General features: G+C 43.5%; 1 protein-coding gene across 1 annotated transcript in view; it reads right to left on the bottom strand.

Annotated features, from left to right (window-relative positions):
• LOC133139217 (neurexophilin-4-like) overlaps positions 1-10,275 on the bottom strand; it is a 23,201-nt gene extending 12,926 nt beyond the window's left edge. Inside the window, exon 1 of the mRNA XM_061258614.1 lies at positions 10,210-10,275. Coding sequence (XP_061114598.1) covers positions 10,210-10,263 — 54 coding nt within the window. The 5' untranslated portion in view covers positions 10,264-10,275. The remainder of the gene's footprint in view (positions 1-10,209) is intronic.
• Positions 10,276-12,500: the final 2,225 nt, after the last annotated feature.

The raw sequence follows: 12,500 nt of genomic DNA, 5'->3' as shown, positions 1-12,500 counted from the left end.
CTCACACAGTCACACAGGGGGGAAGGGGAAGAATGTTTACGCCTCAACAGGAGGATACAATAGTTGGGATGGTCATTGTCAACAACAGCATCGGGCTAAGAGAAATACGCAACAACATAATCGCAGACAAGAACATATTTCCAAACATTGACAGTGTAAGCACTACAACCATTTCAAGAGTGCTCCAGAAACATCAGATCAGGATGAAACAGTTGTACACTGTCCCCTTTGACAGGAACTCTGAGGGTGTCAAGGAACTCAGGTACCAATATGAAGTTTATGAAGGTATATGTGAAGGTTTAGGACCACCATCCACATGAACAGATGTCACTTCTAGATGCAATGGCTGCTGGGTGTATGGACATAACAGTGGAACACATCCAGGGCTGGATAAGGCACGCAAAAAGATGTTTTCCTTGGTGTATAGCAAGAGATAACATTCGGAGTGATGTTGATGAAAGTCTATGGCCAAATGCCATAGGACAGGATGGATGGGCCAGGCCAACAGTAGACTTTTGATACTGATAGGCAGACAATATATGTGCGAATTACTGTATATAGTGAAAATATTGCTTTTTGGGATGTATTTGTTATTGATTGTAATGTATTTTGAGTAATTGATTGTATTGTATTTTTCTTTTCTGAATTACAGTATATTGCACTGTGAGAACAAACGTCAAAATACTGATGAAGAATACTGCTGCTCTTGTGATTTGTTTCTTTATCATATATTGTTTTACATTACACAGTAAAAAAATGTTATTCTGGGTTTCCAATATAGTAAAACATTAATTAATTTACAGTTTACTGTAAATTTACCACACTCAGTAATGACATCTATTGTGAGAGGCAAACCAACAGATCAAAAGTTTCTTTAGCTGCTTGGCTTGAAATATTTGTGGATGCAAAAATAGAGGAAAGGGAAACACATAATATATGTATTTAGCAATGCTCCATGTTGTTTTTGTTTTGTAGTTCATTGAACATTGAGTGACAAAGTAGTCTTATGGGAGAAAGCATATGCTATAGTTATGGCAGCATGAGTCACTTTTGGGTGAAATATTAAGTGTTTTGCATGTGGTGCATTTTGCACCAAAGATTAACTCATGTGCTCAAGTGTGTGTTTCAAAAGCACACTGTGTGAAGAGGTTTGAAAAAGAGGACATGGTATTGAGACAAGTGTGAAAATGATTGTAAAAAACTGTAATGAAAATATTCAGCACGACAAAAAGTCAAATTCTGCTGTTTTCTGTAAACCGCAGTTTGTCTGACAGACTCTATTGCTCAGGCACTTTGTCAGATGTATAATTTATGTTTTATTTATTTTTCTGTAGATTGCCTTATGTGAGGCAAATGGAAAACTTTAGGTTACATTATCAATCGTTAATGCAATGATAACACATTATGAAATTATACAGCTGGTCCTGTCTTTTTGCAAATTGTAATGATTAAAATTGTTTACTAGAGGCTCAGTGTGATGCATTGCTAGAATAGGTCCGTTTTGTGGACTGTGAAGGAACAACCTGAAAACAGCTATCAGAATAATTGATAACTGGTTTAGGCTGTGTTTTCAACACTTCTAGCTGGATGTAGCTGGTCAACCAGCCTAACCAGCTGCTCACTAGCCAATAGTCAGTTAGTCCACCAGTTTAGCTGCCAGTGTACTCTCCCAGTTTAACCAGCTTCACCCAGCCTCCCAGCAGCTACGATCAGGTATGGTATGTTCACCCCAGAACCACCCTCTCCCCCTTATATATTTTAATTGATATTTTCAATTGAATGCAAATAATAGTGATAGTAGTCACATAATGTGAGCCCTTGATATATATTCATCCCTTTCATATCTCTATTTTGTTGTTAAATAACGTTACACAATTTAAGAGAGATTTTCCACACAGCAGACTTCCCACCGATCCAGCGGCTTGGCTAAATAGTGACGTAGCCATACGCCAATTTACGCACAACACCTGTTCCTGATGAAAATTGAAAACAGTCAGGAATTCTAAAACGAAAATTTCGAAAGCGAATTCTAAATAAACTAAAACTTGGTTTGCCACGTCTTCCGTAAAAAACGGTTATTTCAAACTGTCGAGGCTACCTATTTAAAGCAAACGGGTTTTGGAAATCAGGGCGAAGTCGAGCCCGAGAAAGCCGCAGGAAACAAGCGCTGTTGAAACTGAAGACACTTGCGTTTTACGATGCAGGAGATGCGCGGTTCTCCAAGCTGTCATACGTCTTCATCGAGAGGCGTATGAAAACGGATTTCGACAATGCCATTGACATTTGCGAGCATGCACTGAAGAGCACGGTCGGAGCAGCGGTTTATTTTTTGTTTGTTTGTTTGTTTTATATGCGTCAGCAATTGACAAGAACGACATCTTGGTAAGAGAGACTTTTACCCCAGATTAAATAAATAAGTTGGTTCTCTGTTGGTGATCATGAAATAAGTTATTACTTGAATGAATAGTATTTCAATATTAATGTCCACAGGATGAATATGCACACAGTACAGTACATACAGTATTGAAGGGCCGAGTTTCCTCATTGTATAAGCATTATCACACTAATGGGCACTCTTTGTAATTGAAACTTAATATAAATGCTCTAAATTCTCAAGAAGCAGGTGTGGCCTCAGATCCCAGGCCTGGAGTACAGGGCCTCTTCACAACAGCATACATATGTATGTACAGTCATATAAACTTCAACAGAGGACAGAAATGGGAGTTGCACTGCCATGCCGATATGCATTACATTACATTAATGGCATTTGGCAGATGCTCTTATCCAGAGCGACGTACAACAAAGTGCAAAGTGCATACCCATAGCCAGGGATAAGTGCGCTGAAAGACCCTAGAGGGAAGAACAATTTCAACTGCTACCTGTACAACAAAGATAAGGACTAGGGCCTATTTGATTAATAGGTGTGTGAGTGTATGTGCTCGAACCTTAAGCACTGAGACATGGCTGATGGTTCATAGTACACATCTCAGTGTGGTATGAAAGAAGATTAATGTTTCTGTTAATCCTCACCAGATTGCATTTCTCTGTTTCACACCCACCTGTTCGGAACTGTGTGTGTGTGTGTGTGTGTGTATGTAAGAGGGAGAGGGAGAGGGAGTGAGAGAGAGAGAGAGGTCATGCAAGGGTTGTATCAAAAAGATACATGAGGCATTACTATTAGAAAGACACAAGCTGAAACTCCCACAATGCATCACTGTATTTCACTTGCTTTATTATTGGCCTTCTCTCAGACAGAGCTCATCTGCACACCTCCACACCATGACTGTCTTTCACACGTGTAGGAGAGAACTCAACTTGTATTACGCGCACACACACACACACACACACACACACACACACACACACACAGTGCATCGGACAGGACACACACACACACACACACACAGTGCAGCGGACAGGACACACACACACACACACAGTGCAGCGGACAGGACACACAGTTGATGTTAGTGTTTATATTGTGCTCAAGGTGACCTTGTGTCTAATGAGAGAACCACAGCGTAAGCATTTCCTGTGATGTGGGGAAACTCCGTCAAAGCCTCTCAGATCTCCCTGTGACCAACAACAGCTCCGCAAACACCCACACACACACATTACCCAGTGCAGCCCCAAAACACACACACACTTTACCCAGCGCTGCCCCACAAACACACACACACTTTACCCAGCACTGCCCCACAAACACACACACACTTTACCCAGTACTGCCCCACAAACACATGTATGGTGGATATTAAAATGATATGTAGGGCGGCCTGTAGTATAGTGGTTAAGGTACATGACTGGGACACGGATGGTCGGTGGTTTGATCCCCGGTGTAGCCACAGTAAGATCTGTGCATTGCTCCAGGAGAGGATTGTCTAATCAACTTTACGTCGCTGTGGATAAGAGCGTTAATGCCATTAATGTCATGTAATGATATACTTCTCTCTCTCACACCCTCACACATGCAAGCATACACACACACACACACACACACAAACACAGAGACTCTCTCACATACACTCACACCTGCATGCAGTCTCACAGATACTCTCAGACCCACATGCACGCACACACACACACACACACTCACAGATCTGCTCACACACTCTCACAGATTCATTTGATTTAATTTTATGTTGTGTGATAATGTGTAATTGACAGTCTTAAAGGGAATGTCAGAGTGGCAGACACGCACACACAGTAATTCCAGCCCCAGGTAACTCAGTGAAGAGCTCTCTCACTTTCAGACGGCTGTTTCTGCCTGACTGCTGGTGTCACATTATACAGCACGGCGTGCTGAGGCTCATGTATAATTCTGTAAGTAAATATTTCATACAGAAACACACAATTACCGTTTCCAGAGTAAAGTACTAGTACTAGTACTGGGAGTGGTGTGAAATGGCTGAAACGCACTATTTGCAAATAGCACTTGTTTGAAAGCGAGAGTCATTAGTTAGCTATGTTACATCTCTCTCTCTCCCTCACTCCCTCCCTCTCCCTGTGTGTGTGTGTGTGTGTGTACGACTGTATGCAGGAGTGAGTATGTGAGAGAAAAAGAGAGTCTGTGAGCATAGGTGTGTGTGTGTACGTCCGTCTGTGTGTGCATCTATCAGTGTGTGTGCATGTGTGCATAAGTATTATATTTATATATGTAGTCTGTAAAAATCTGCTGTATAAAAAGTCATAAAAATGTTCAGTCCTGTCCAGACGCGCACTGCCATTTTCACAGAATATAATGCACAAGGCACTTAATGGTCTGGAGAAGACAAAGTTTATGTAAAGCGTTACACTAGTGAACAGAACTAACTTACACAGGACCTGCAGGTTTGCATGGCAGAGTTTTAGATCCCGCTCTCCCCACCTCCTTGCAGAAGGTTCAGGGTGTGGGATTGTGACATTACAGAAAGGTGATTCACTTCTCAGTCTACCTCTAGACCTTGCCCTGTGAGACTCCGTTACCTGATCTCCCAGGAACAGAAATCAGTTAATCTCACGTTTAAATCCGACCGACTTCAACTTTCTCCTGTCATCCGCCTCAAACTCTCACACTTTAATCTGATTGGCTCCTGGCAGCAGTGACTGACAGAGGGAGACTAAACCCTTTTTGCATAAATTTAAAAGACTGAAATATATAAATAAAGAAAACTGCAATTCATAATACTGATGTCCCAGGGCTTCTGATCGACATATCGGCTGAATATAAGCAGGTTTTATCAGGCGGAGATCGACATGTTATCCCTAACAGAGCTGAGGTCTGTGGAAACTCCCACTTACTTACCTCTGCCTGTCTGTCCGCCTCTCACACACTGTTTCTCTGTCTCTCCCTGTTACACAGTCTGAGAGATTAGGGGCAGCCTGTAGCCTAGTGGCTAAGGTACATGACTGGGGCAGCCTGTAGCCTAGTGGCTAAGGTACATGACTGGGGCAGCCTGTAGCCTAGTGGCTAAGGTACATGACTGGGGCAGCCTGTAGCCTAGTGGCTAAGGTACATGACTGGGACAGCCTGTAGCCTAGTGGCTAAGGTACATGACTGGTGCAGCCTGTAGCCTAGTGGCTAAGGTACATGACTGGGGCAGCCTGTAGCCTAGCGGCTAAGGTACATGACTGGGACAGCCTGTAGCCTAGTGGCTAAGGTACATGACTGGGGCAGCCTGTAGCCTAGGGGCTAAGGTACATGACTGGGACCTGGAAGGTTGGTGGCCACGATAAGATCAGTGCAGCTGTTGGGCCCTTGCGCTAAACATTTCAACTTTCATTCACAATTAAATGCACAATGTTGATTTCTCTTTTTCATTCATTCTCTCTCTCTCTCTCTCTCTCTCTCTCTCTCTCTCTCTCTCTCTCTCTCCTGTCATCAATACTACTTGAAGAAACCACGATGTTGGAGATGCACTTTCATGTTCGGGTCAGATTTGAACCAGATAGAAGGTAGCAGGCGTTGCACTTTGCCGCTATAGCAGGGGGAAGATAAACAGCATGCACAGGGACACGGAAACCTTCATCCAATTCTAACGCTCAAGATATGAAATCAAGATTTACACCGCGGCTACTGACAGTCCAATTATCTGGGTAATTATTTCATGTTGCGGGCGGACGTTTCGGCACATGTCTGGGGGAGTCTGTGTCTCCTGCACGGCTGTCACCGCGGCGATGCTGCTGCTGAGAATGCCTCTGGCGTCCTGCGAGATGGAGGTTTTATTGAGCGTCTGAATTTCATCAGCCGTGTGTGTGTAGCGCTGCCGTGTCCCTCACAGCTGCATGCGTAGCGCAGTGTTACCGCCACGACCGCATCGAGAGTGGGGCGTCACCCGCCACCCCCAGAACGAGCCCACGGGGCGTCTCTGTATGTCCCCATTACTCCACAATACTCCCCATTACTCCACAATACTCCCCATTACTCCACAATACTCCCCAGTACTCCACAATACTCCCCATTACTCCACAATACTCCCCATTACTCCACAATACTCCCCAGTACTCCACAATACTCCCCATTACTCCACAATACTCCCCATTACTCCACAATACTCCCCATTACTCCACAATACTCCCCATTACTCCCCATTACTCCACAATACTCCCCATTACTCCCCATTACTCCACAATACTCCCCATTACTCCACAATACTCCCCATTACTCCACAATACTCCCCATTACTCCCCATTACTCCACAATACTCCCCATTACTCCACAATACTCCCCATTACTCCACAATACTCCCCATTACTCCCCATTACTCCACAATACTCCCCATTACTCCCCATTACTCCACAATACTCCCCATTACTCCACAATACTCCCCATTACTCCACAATACTCCCCATTACTCCCCATTACTCCACAATACTCCCCATTACTCCCCATTACTCCACAATACTCCCCATTACTCCACAATACTCCCCATTACTCCACAATACTCCCCATTACTCCCCATTACTCCACAATACTCCCCATTACTCCACAATACTCCCCATTACTCCCCATTACTCCACAATACTCCCCATTACTCCACAATACTCCCCATTACTCCACAATACTCCCCATTACTCCACAATACTCCCCATTACTCCACAATACTCCTCATTACTCCACAATACTCCCCATTACTCCCCATTACTCCACAATACTCCTCATTACTCCACAATACTCCCCAGTACTCCCCTTTACTCCACAATACTCCACAATACTCCCCATTACTCCACAATACTCCACATTACTCCCCATTACTCCACAATACTCCACAATACTCCTCTTTACTCCACAATACTCCCCATTACTCCACAATACTCTGCAATGCTCCACAATACTCCACAATACACCCCATCACTCCACAATACGCCACAGTACTCCCCTTTACTCCAAAATACTCCACAATACTCCCCATTACTCCACAATACTCCACAGTACTCCCCTTTACTCCACAATACTCCACAATACTCCCCATTACTCCACAATACTCCACATTACACTCTATTACTCCACAATACTCCACAATACTCCACATTACACCCCATTACTCCACAATACTCCCCATTACACCCCATTACTCTACAATACTCCAGACATTAAACTGGGCTTGTTATGAGGAGAACATCAGCCAGCCAGGTAAATAATATTATTCTCCACACCAGCGTTTGTGATTGAGCTGTTCTGGCCACCAGCCTCTTTGAACTCATGGACCTCAAGCGCAGAGAACTGCTGAGAACTGCTGCTTTTCCACCCTCCCTTTACCTGGAAATCAGGTGTGAAGTCCGGCCAATTAGTCGCCATGATTACCTGGGATAAAATAAAACCTGGACTGGATTTGGATCTGGATTGATACTCCCTGCTCTGTGGCAACTACAATTTAAAGTTAAAAGTAGTTATCATCATCATCTTCATCATCTTCATCATCATCATCTTCATCATCAGCATCACCATCATCATCATCATCATCTTCATCATCTTCATCATCATCATCATCATCATCACCATCATCATCATCATCATCATCATCATCATCCTCATCCTCATCCTCATCCTCTTCATCCTCTTCATCCTCTTCATCATCTTCATCATCATCATCATCTTCATCCTCTTCATCATCTTCGTCATCATCTTCATCTTCATCTTCATCTAATAGCCAGCTTCCTCCTTATCCAGGTGAATTTCTGCCGATGATCACGTGTGTCTGTCTGTCTGCTTAGGAGCAACATCATTTTTTAAAAACATTTCTAAATAAGTATATAAATTATACAAACAATTTACTATTGTATAATTATTATTATTGTTTATTATTATTATTATTAGTAGTAGTAGTAGTAGTAGTAGTAGTCGTGATAATAATCATGATGATGATGATGATGATGATGAGGTGATGATATCTGTGTGTGCACTGGCAGTGAAGTATGCCAGAGATTATTATTAATAACTGCCGTTATGCCCCTGGAGTAAACCCCAAACAACCCGGCCAAATTTCTGTCACTTCATTCCTTTTCTCACCTTCAAACGCTCACTCACTGAGCTCCTGGGAGAGGGGCTAACGCTACGCTCCAGAGCCACTCCAGAATCAGTCTGATCTGGACTCTACGCTCCAGAACCACTCCAGACACAGAGTCTGATCTGGACTCTACGCTCCAGAGCCACTCCAGAATCAGTCTTATCTGGACTCTACGCTCCAGAACCACTCCAGACCCAGAGTCTGATCTGGACGCTATGCTCCAGAGCCACTCCAGAATCAGTCTGATCTGGACGCTATGCTCCAGAGCCACTCCAGAATCAGTCTGATCTGGACTCTACGCTCCAGAGACTGTCACACAGCCCAAGCACTCAGTCGCTCAGTCAGGTAAAGCAGTGATGGAGCAGCCCTCTCTGTAGTCCCATGCGTGACTGTGCTCTTGGACACCAGGCTTCCTTGGCTCGACATGGCTACACATGGCTTCACTGGCACGTCTCTGGTCCTCATGTTGACAAACACCAGTGACAGACTCCAAAGGCAGTCAGAAGCCCAGAATCAAGACTAGATACTGACAGTGTCTTCAGCCTGCAGCCATTGAGTACAGCTGAACAGTCACAGCTAAGAAGCCAACTGTCCAATTACTTTTGGTCCCATTATTATTATTATTATTATTATTATTATTATTATTATTATTAGTATTATTATTATTTCTATTATTATTAAGATTTAGCTAAATTACTAAAATGGTGGGGACTATGTATAATGTCATTCCTACACAATATGAATGTAAATACTCTGAAATTGTAGGTGAAAGTCACTTTCATCTCATATTCATGTATTCATTTCAAATGCAGTGTGCTGGTAGAAGAACAGAAATTGTACCACTGTCCAAATACTTATTGATTGCACTGTATATAAAACAGATCCGAGGTTTCGGGTGATGTAGAGTAAATGACAGATTAATGACATATTAAACAACGTGGGTTAAAACTGCGAATCCATAGTCGATCGAAAACCTTTATGTCGCTTTATGGCAAAATAGAGTAATAGACTACCGCATGCAGTATGGATGCAAAGTAAATCTGACGTTTAGCTGTTGATATGGACTGAGGGGGAAAGTACTACTTTATTTTAATACTTGTATTTTAATGAACATTACAGAAAAGGTCATCATCGCCTGCGCGCGAGAGAAAATGCGCCGAGAGGAGAGAACTCTCCGAGACCGAAACGCACGCGCGTCGGTACGGGCGACCGAGCGAGCGAGCAAACACGAAACTTCCCTTCAGTCATGTAGCAGTTCCTCCCTTTGGTTGTCAGATTTGGACACGGTGCGGACAGGTAATGTGACCAAAAAAAGTTATGACTTTTGAATCAAAATCAAACTAATCCATAGATTAAGGGGAGTTGTAATGCATGCAGACCTCAATATAAAAAAAAGAATGTACATATATATCTATGTTTCAACGTGAAAGAACACTCTCAACGAGATCAATTTATTGGTTCACTATTAAACTATTGAACTTGTATTATTGTTAAAATGGATTTAAGTTCCTTATGTTCACTAAAGTAAGGTTAGCAGTCTGATTGAAATACCAAAATTGTTCTGAACTGAATTGTATTTTACTGAATCTGTCGCTGAACTAAATTGTGAAGTACCCCTTTCTGAATGGTATATTTTATGCCCAGTCACACACACCTCCCGAATAACGGTTCGCCTATAGTGCTGGAATTTATATCATCATATCTGTCATATGAGATCGCTTACCTTCAACAGACACCAGTGACCGACGATCGCGAGGGTCCAGTGTAACGCCTGCATCGCTCTTCCCAAACCGCGAACCGACCGGATGTGACTAACCGCGCGGGCTCACATGCACCTACGGACAGAGCGGCGCAGTCCGGCAGAACAGCGATCCGAGTAGTGTAAGAAAGAAAAGAAAGAAAGAAAGAAAGGAAACCGATGGATGTTTACCATTTACCTCGTGTGAGCGCGTTATGTCCCCCCTGCCACTGATATACCCCTTTGAACGCGTATCGATAAACTATAATTACAGTTCAGCTCCGCGTCTAAAGTTGGTCTCGTGGGCGCAAAATAGAAAATCCAATCCTGCTCTGCTGGAAACTGGATGTGGAGGAATTGTTCAGAGCCACTTGCCCACACAGCTTTTCCAGGTTCATAAGCAAATGCTTTAGCTTTTGCGCCCCCCCCCCCGCCCCCCCTCCCTGTCCTCACCCCTCCTTCCCTACCCCCCACTTTTCCTGGCGGTTACTTATGAATAGGGGGGCGTTAGCTTCAAAAATCGTGTGCGTATTTGCAAAGCACCGGCGGAGTTTTCACCGGGTTTCGTCTAGTGCTCCGAATGGACGCTAAAGTTTCCAGTGGGTAACTTGTTGTTCTTGTTATTATTATTATTATTATTATTATTATTATTATTATTATTATTATTATTATTATTATTATAATAATAATAATAATAATAATAATAATAATAATTATTATTATTATTATTATTATTATTATTGTTGTTGTTGTTGTTGTTGTTGTTGTTGTTGTTGTTGTTGGGCAACTGTTGTTTTTCATTCTAGTCCAGATTATTCAAACCAGCGCGTGCAAAAAGTGTTGTGCTTTGACAAATTTTCTGTAAAAAAAAAAAAAAAAATTCCAAAACCTAATATTTATTTCCTGAAATATGAGGAATATGCCGAATGATCACTGATTTCATTTACTAACTTTACTCATTATGAGGCATAGCAGAGCAGCCCGATTTTAACTGTAGTTTCTTGAAATCAACATTGGAGATCGCTCATTGGAGACATTGATGTATAAATATAATTGAAAGGATATACTCCGTTTAATAATAATAATAATAATAATAATAATAATAATAATAATAATAATAATAATAATAATCATTAATAATTAATAATTAATTAATTAATAGTTATAATGAAACAAACAACTGACCAGCAACAAGTCAATAGACGGCATTTTGGAGGTCACCCAGGTGTTCATTATTCACCATATTTTAAACAAAACGGAAAGATTTTATGTTACCCCTATAGGACAGTTCTGGTGTGCGGTCGTCCCGTGCAGGAGCCTTGCCGTGGCCACAGTCCAGTAAATCTGCATCTTTACGGCGCGCGGCTTTGCCGCCCCCCTGCGAAGGATAGAACGAAGTGGTGACGCGCAGTGGCGGCAGGATTCGTGCCTTCGGTAAGCGGCAACGTCGCCTGCTGCACCGCTTGAGTTCTTTCCAGAAACCGAGCAGACGACAGCTTTGCTGGAAACGACGCCGTTTAGTACATCAAACAGCCGTAGTATTGGGAAAGCAGTTCGGGCTTTGGCGGAGGACAGCTGCGAGTGTTTGTGGAAGAAACAAACCCCTGATGTAGTTTTTTGCTCTAGTTGTAATAAATGCTCATTTACTCAGCATTGCCCCCTCTTAGGTTTCCTTGAGCGGTTTTACATCGACTGTGTGTGTATGTGTGTGTATGCATATGCATGTGTGTATGTGTGTCTGTGTGTGTGTTTGCGTCTCTGTGTGTCTGTGCATGGGTGTGTGTGCGTATGCATATGCACGCGTATATGTGTCTGCGTGTGTGTACACGTGTGTTTGCATCTGTGTGTGTCTGTGTCTGTGCATGGGTGTGTGTATCGATGCGCACGCGCACATGGGGGTGTGTGTCTGTCCTATTCCTGCATGCTGTGTCATTGTCACTCTGTGTGTGTGCTGCAATTCCACAAACTGTTTCCTCTCAGCATTCTCCTCGCAGTGGCTCCCTCACTCCCAGCTGGTCCCTTCACACCCAGGAGGGCGGGGGGCCAGGGCAGGCACTGCGGCAGGGGCCCGGCCCTCTGACCTCGGGTTCGCTGTGGTCCGAGGGGCCCCTTCGCGGGCGGTAAGCGGCCCTGAGTGGAGCTGGCGGAGTTAATTAGCGCTCTGCGGAGTCAGCAGGCCCGCTGGTGTCAGCCACGGAACGCTGAAACCGGCGGCGTGGTGACGGGGCTCCACCAATCCTAATCGTTACCGATCGCCGTGACACCAGAGGTCGTCG

The sequence above is a fragment of the Conger conger genome, chromosome 10 (genome assembly GCF_963514075.1).
Source record: "Conger conger chromosome 10, fConCon1.1, whole genome shotgun sequence".
NCBI lineage: Eukaryota > Metazoa > Chordata > Actinopteri > Anguilliformes > Congridae > Conger > Conger conger.
Note: the sequence above shows the minus strand (reverse complement) of the source record. Positions and strands in the feature narration are given on the sequence as shown.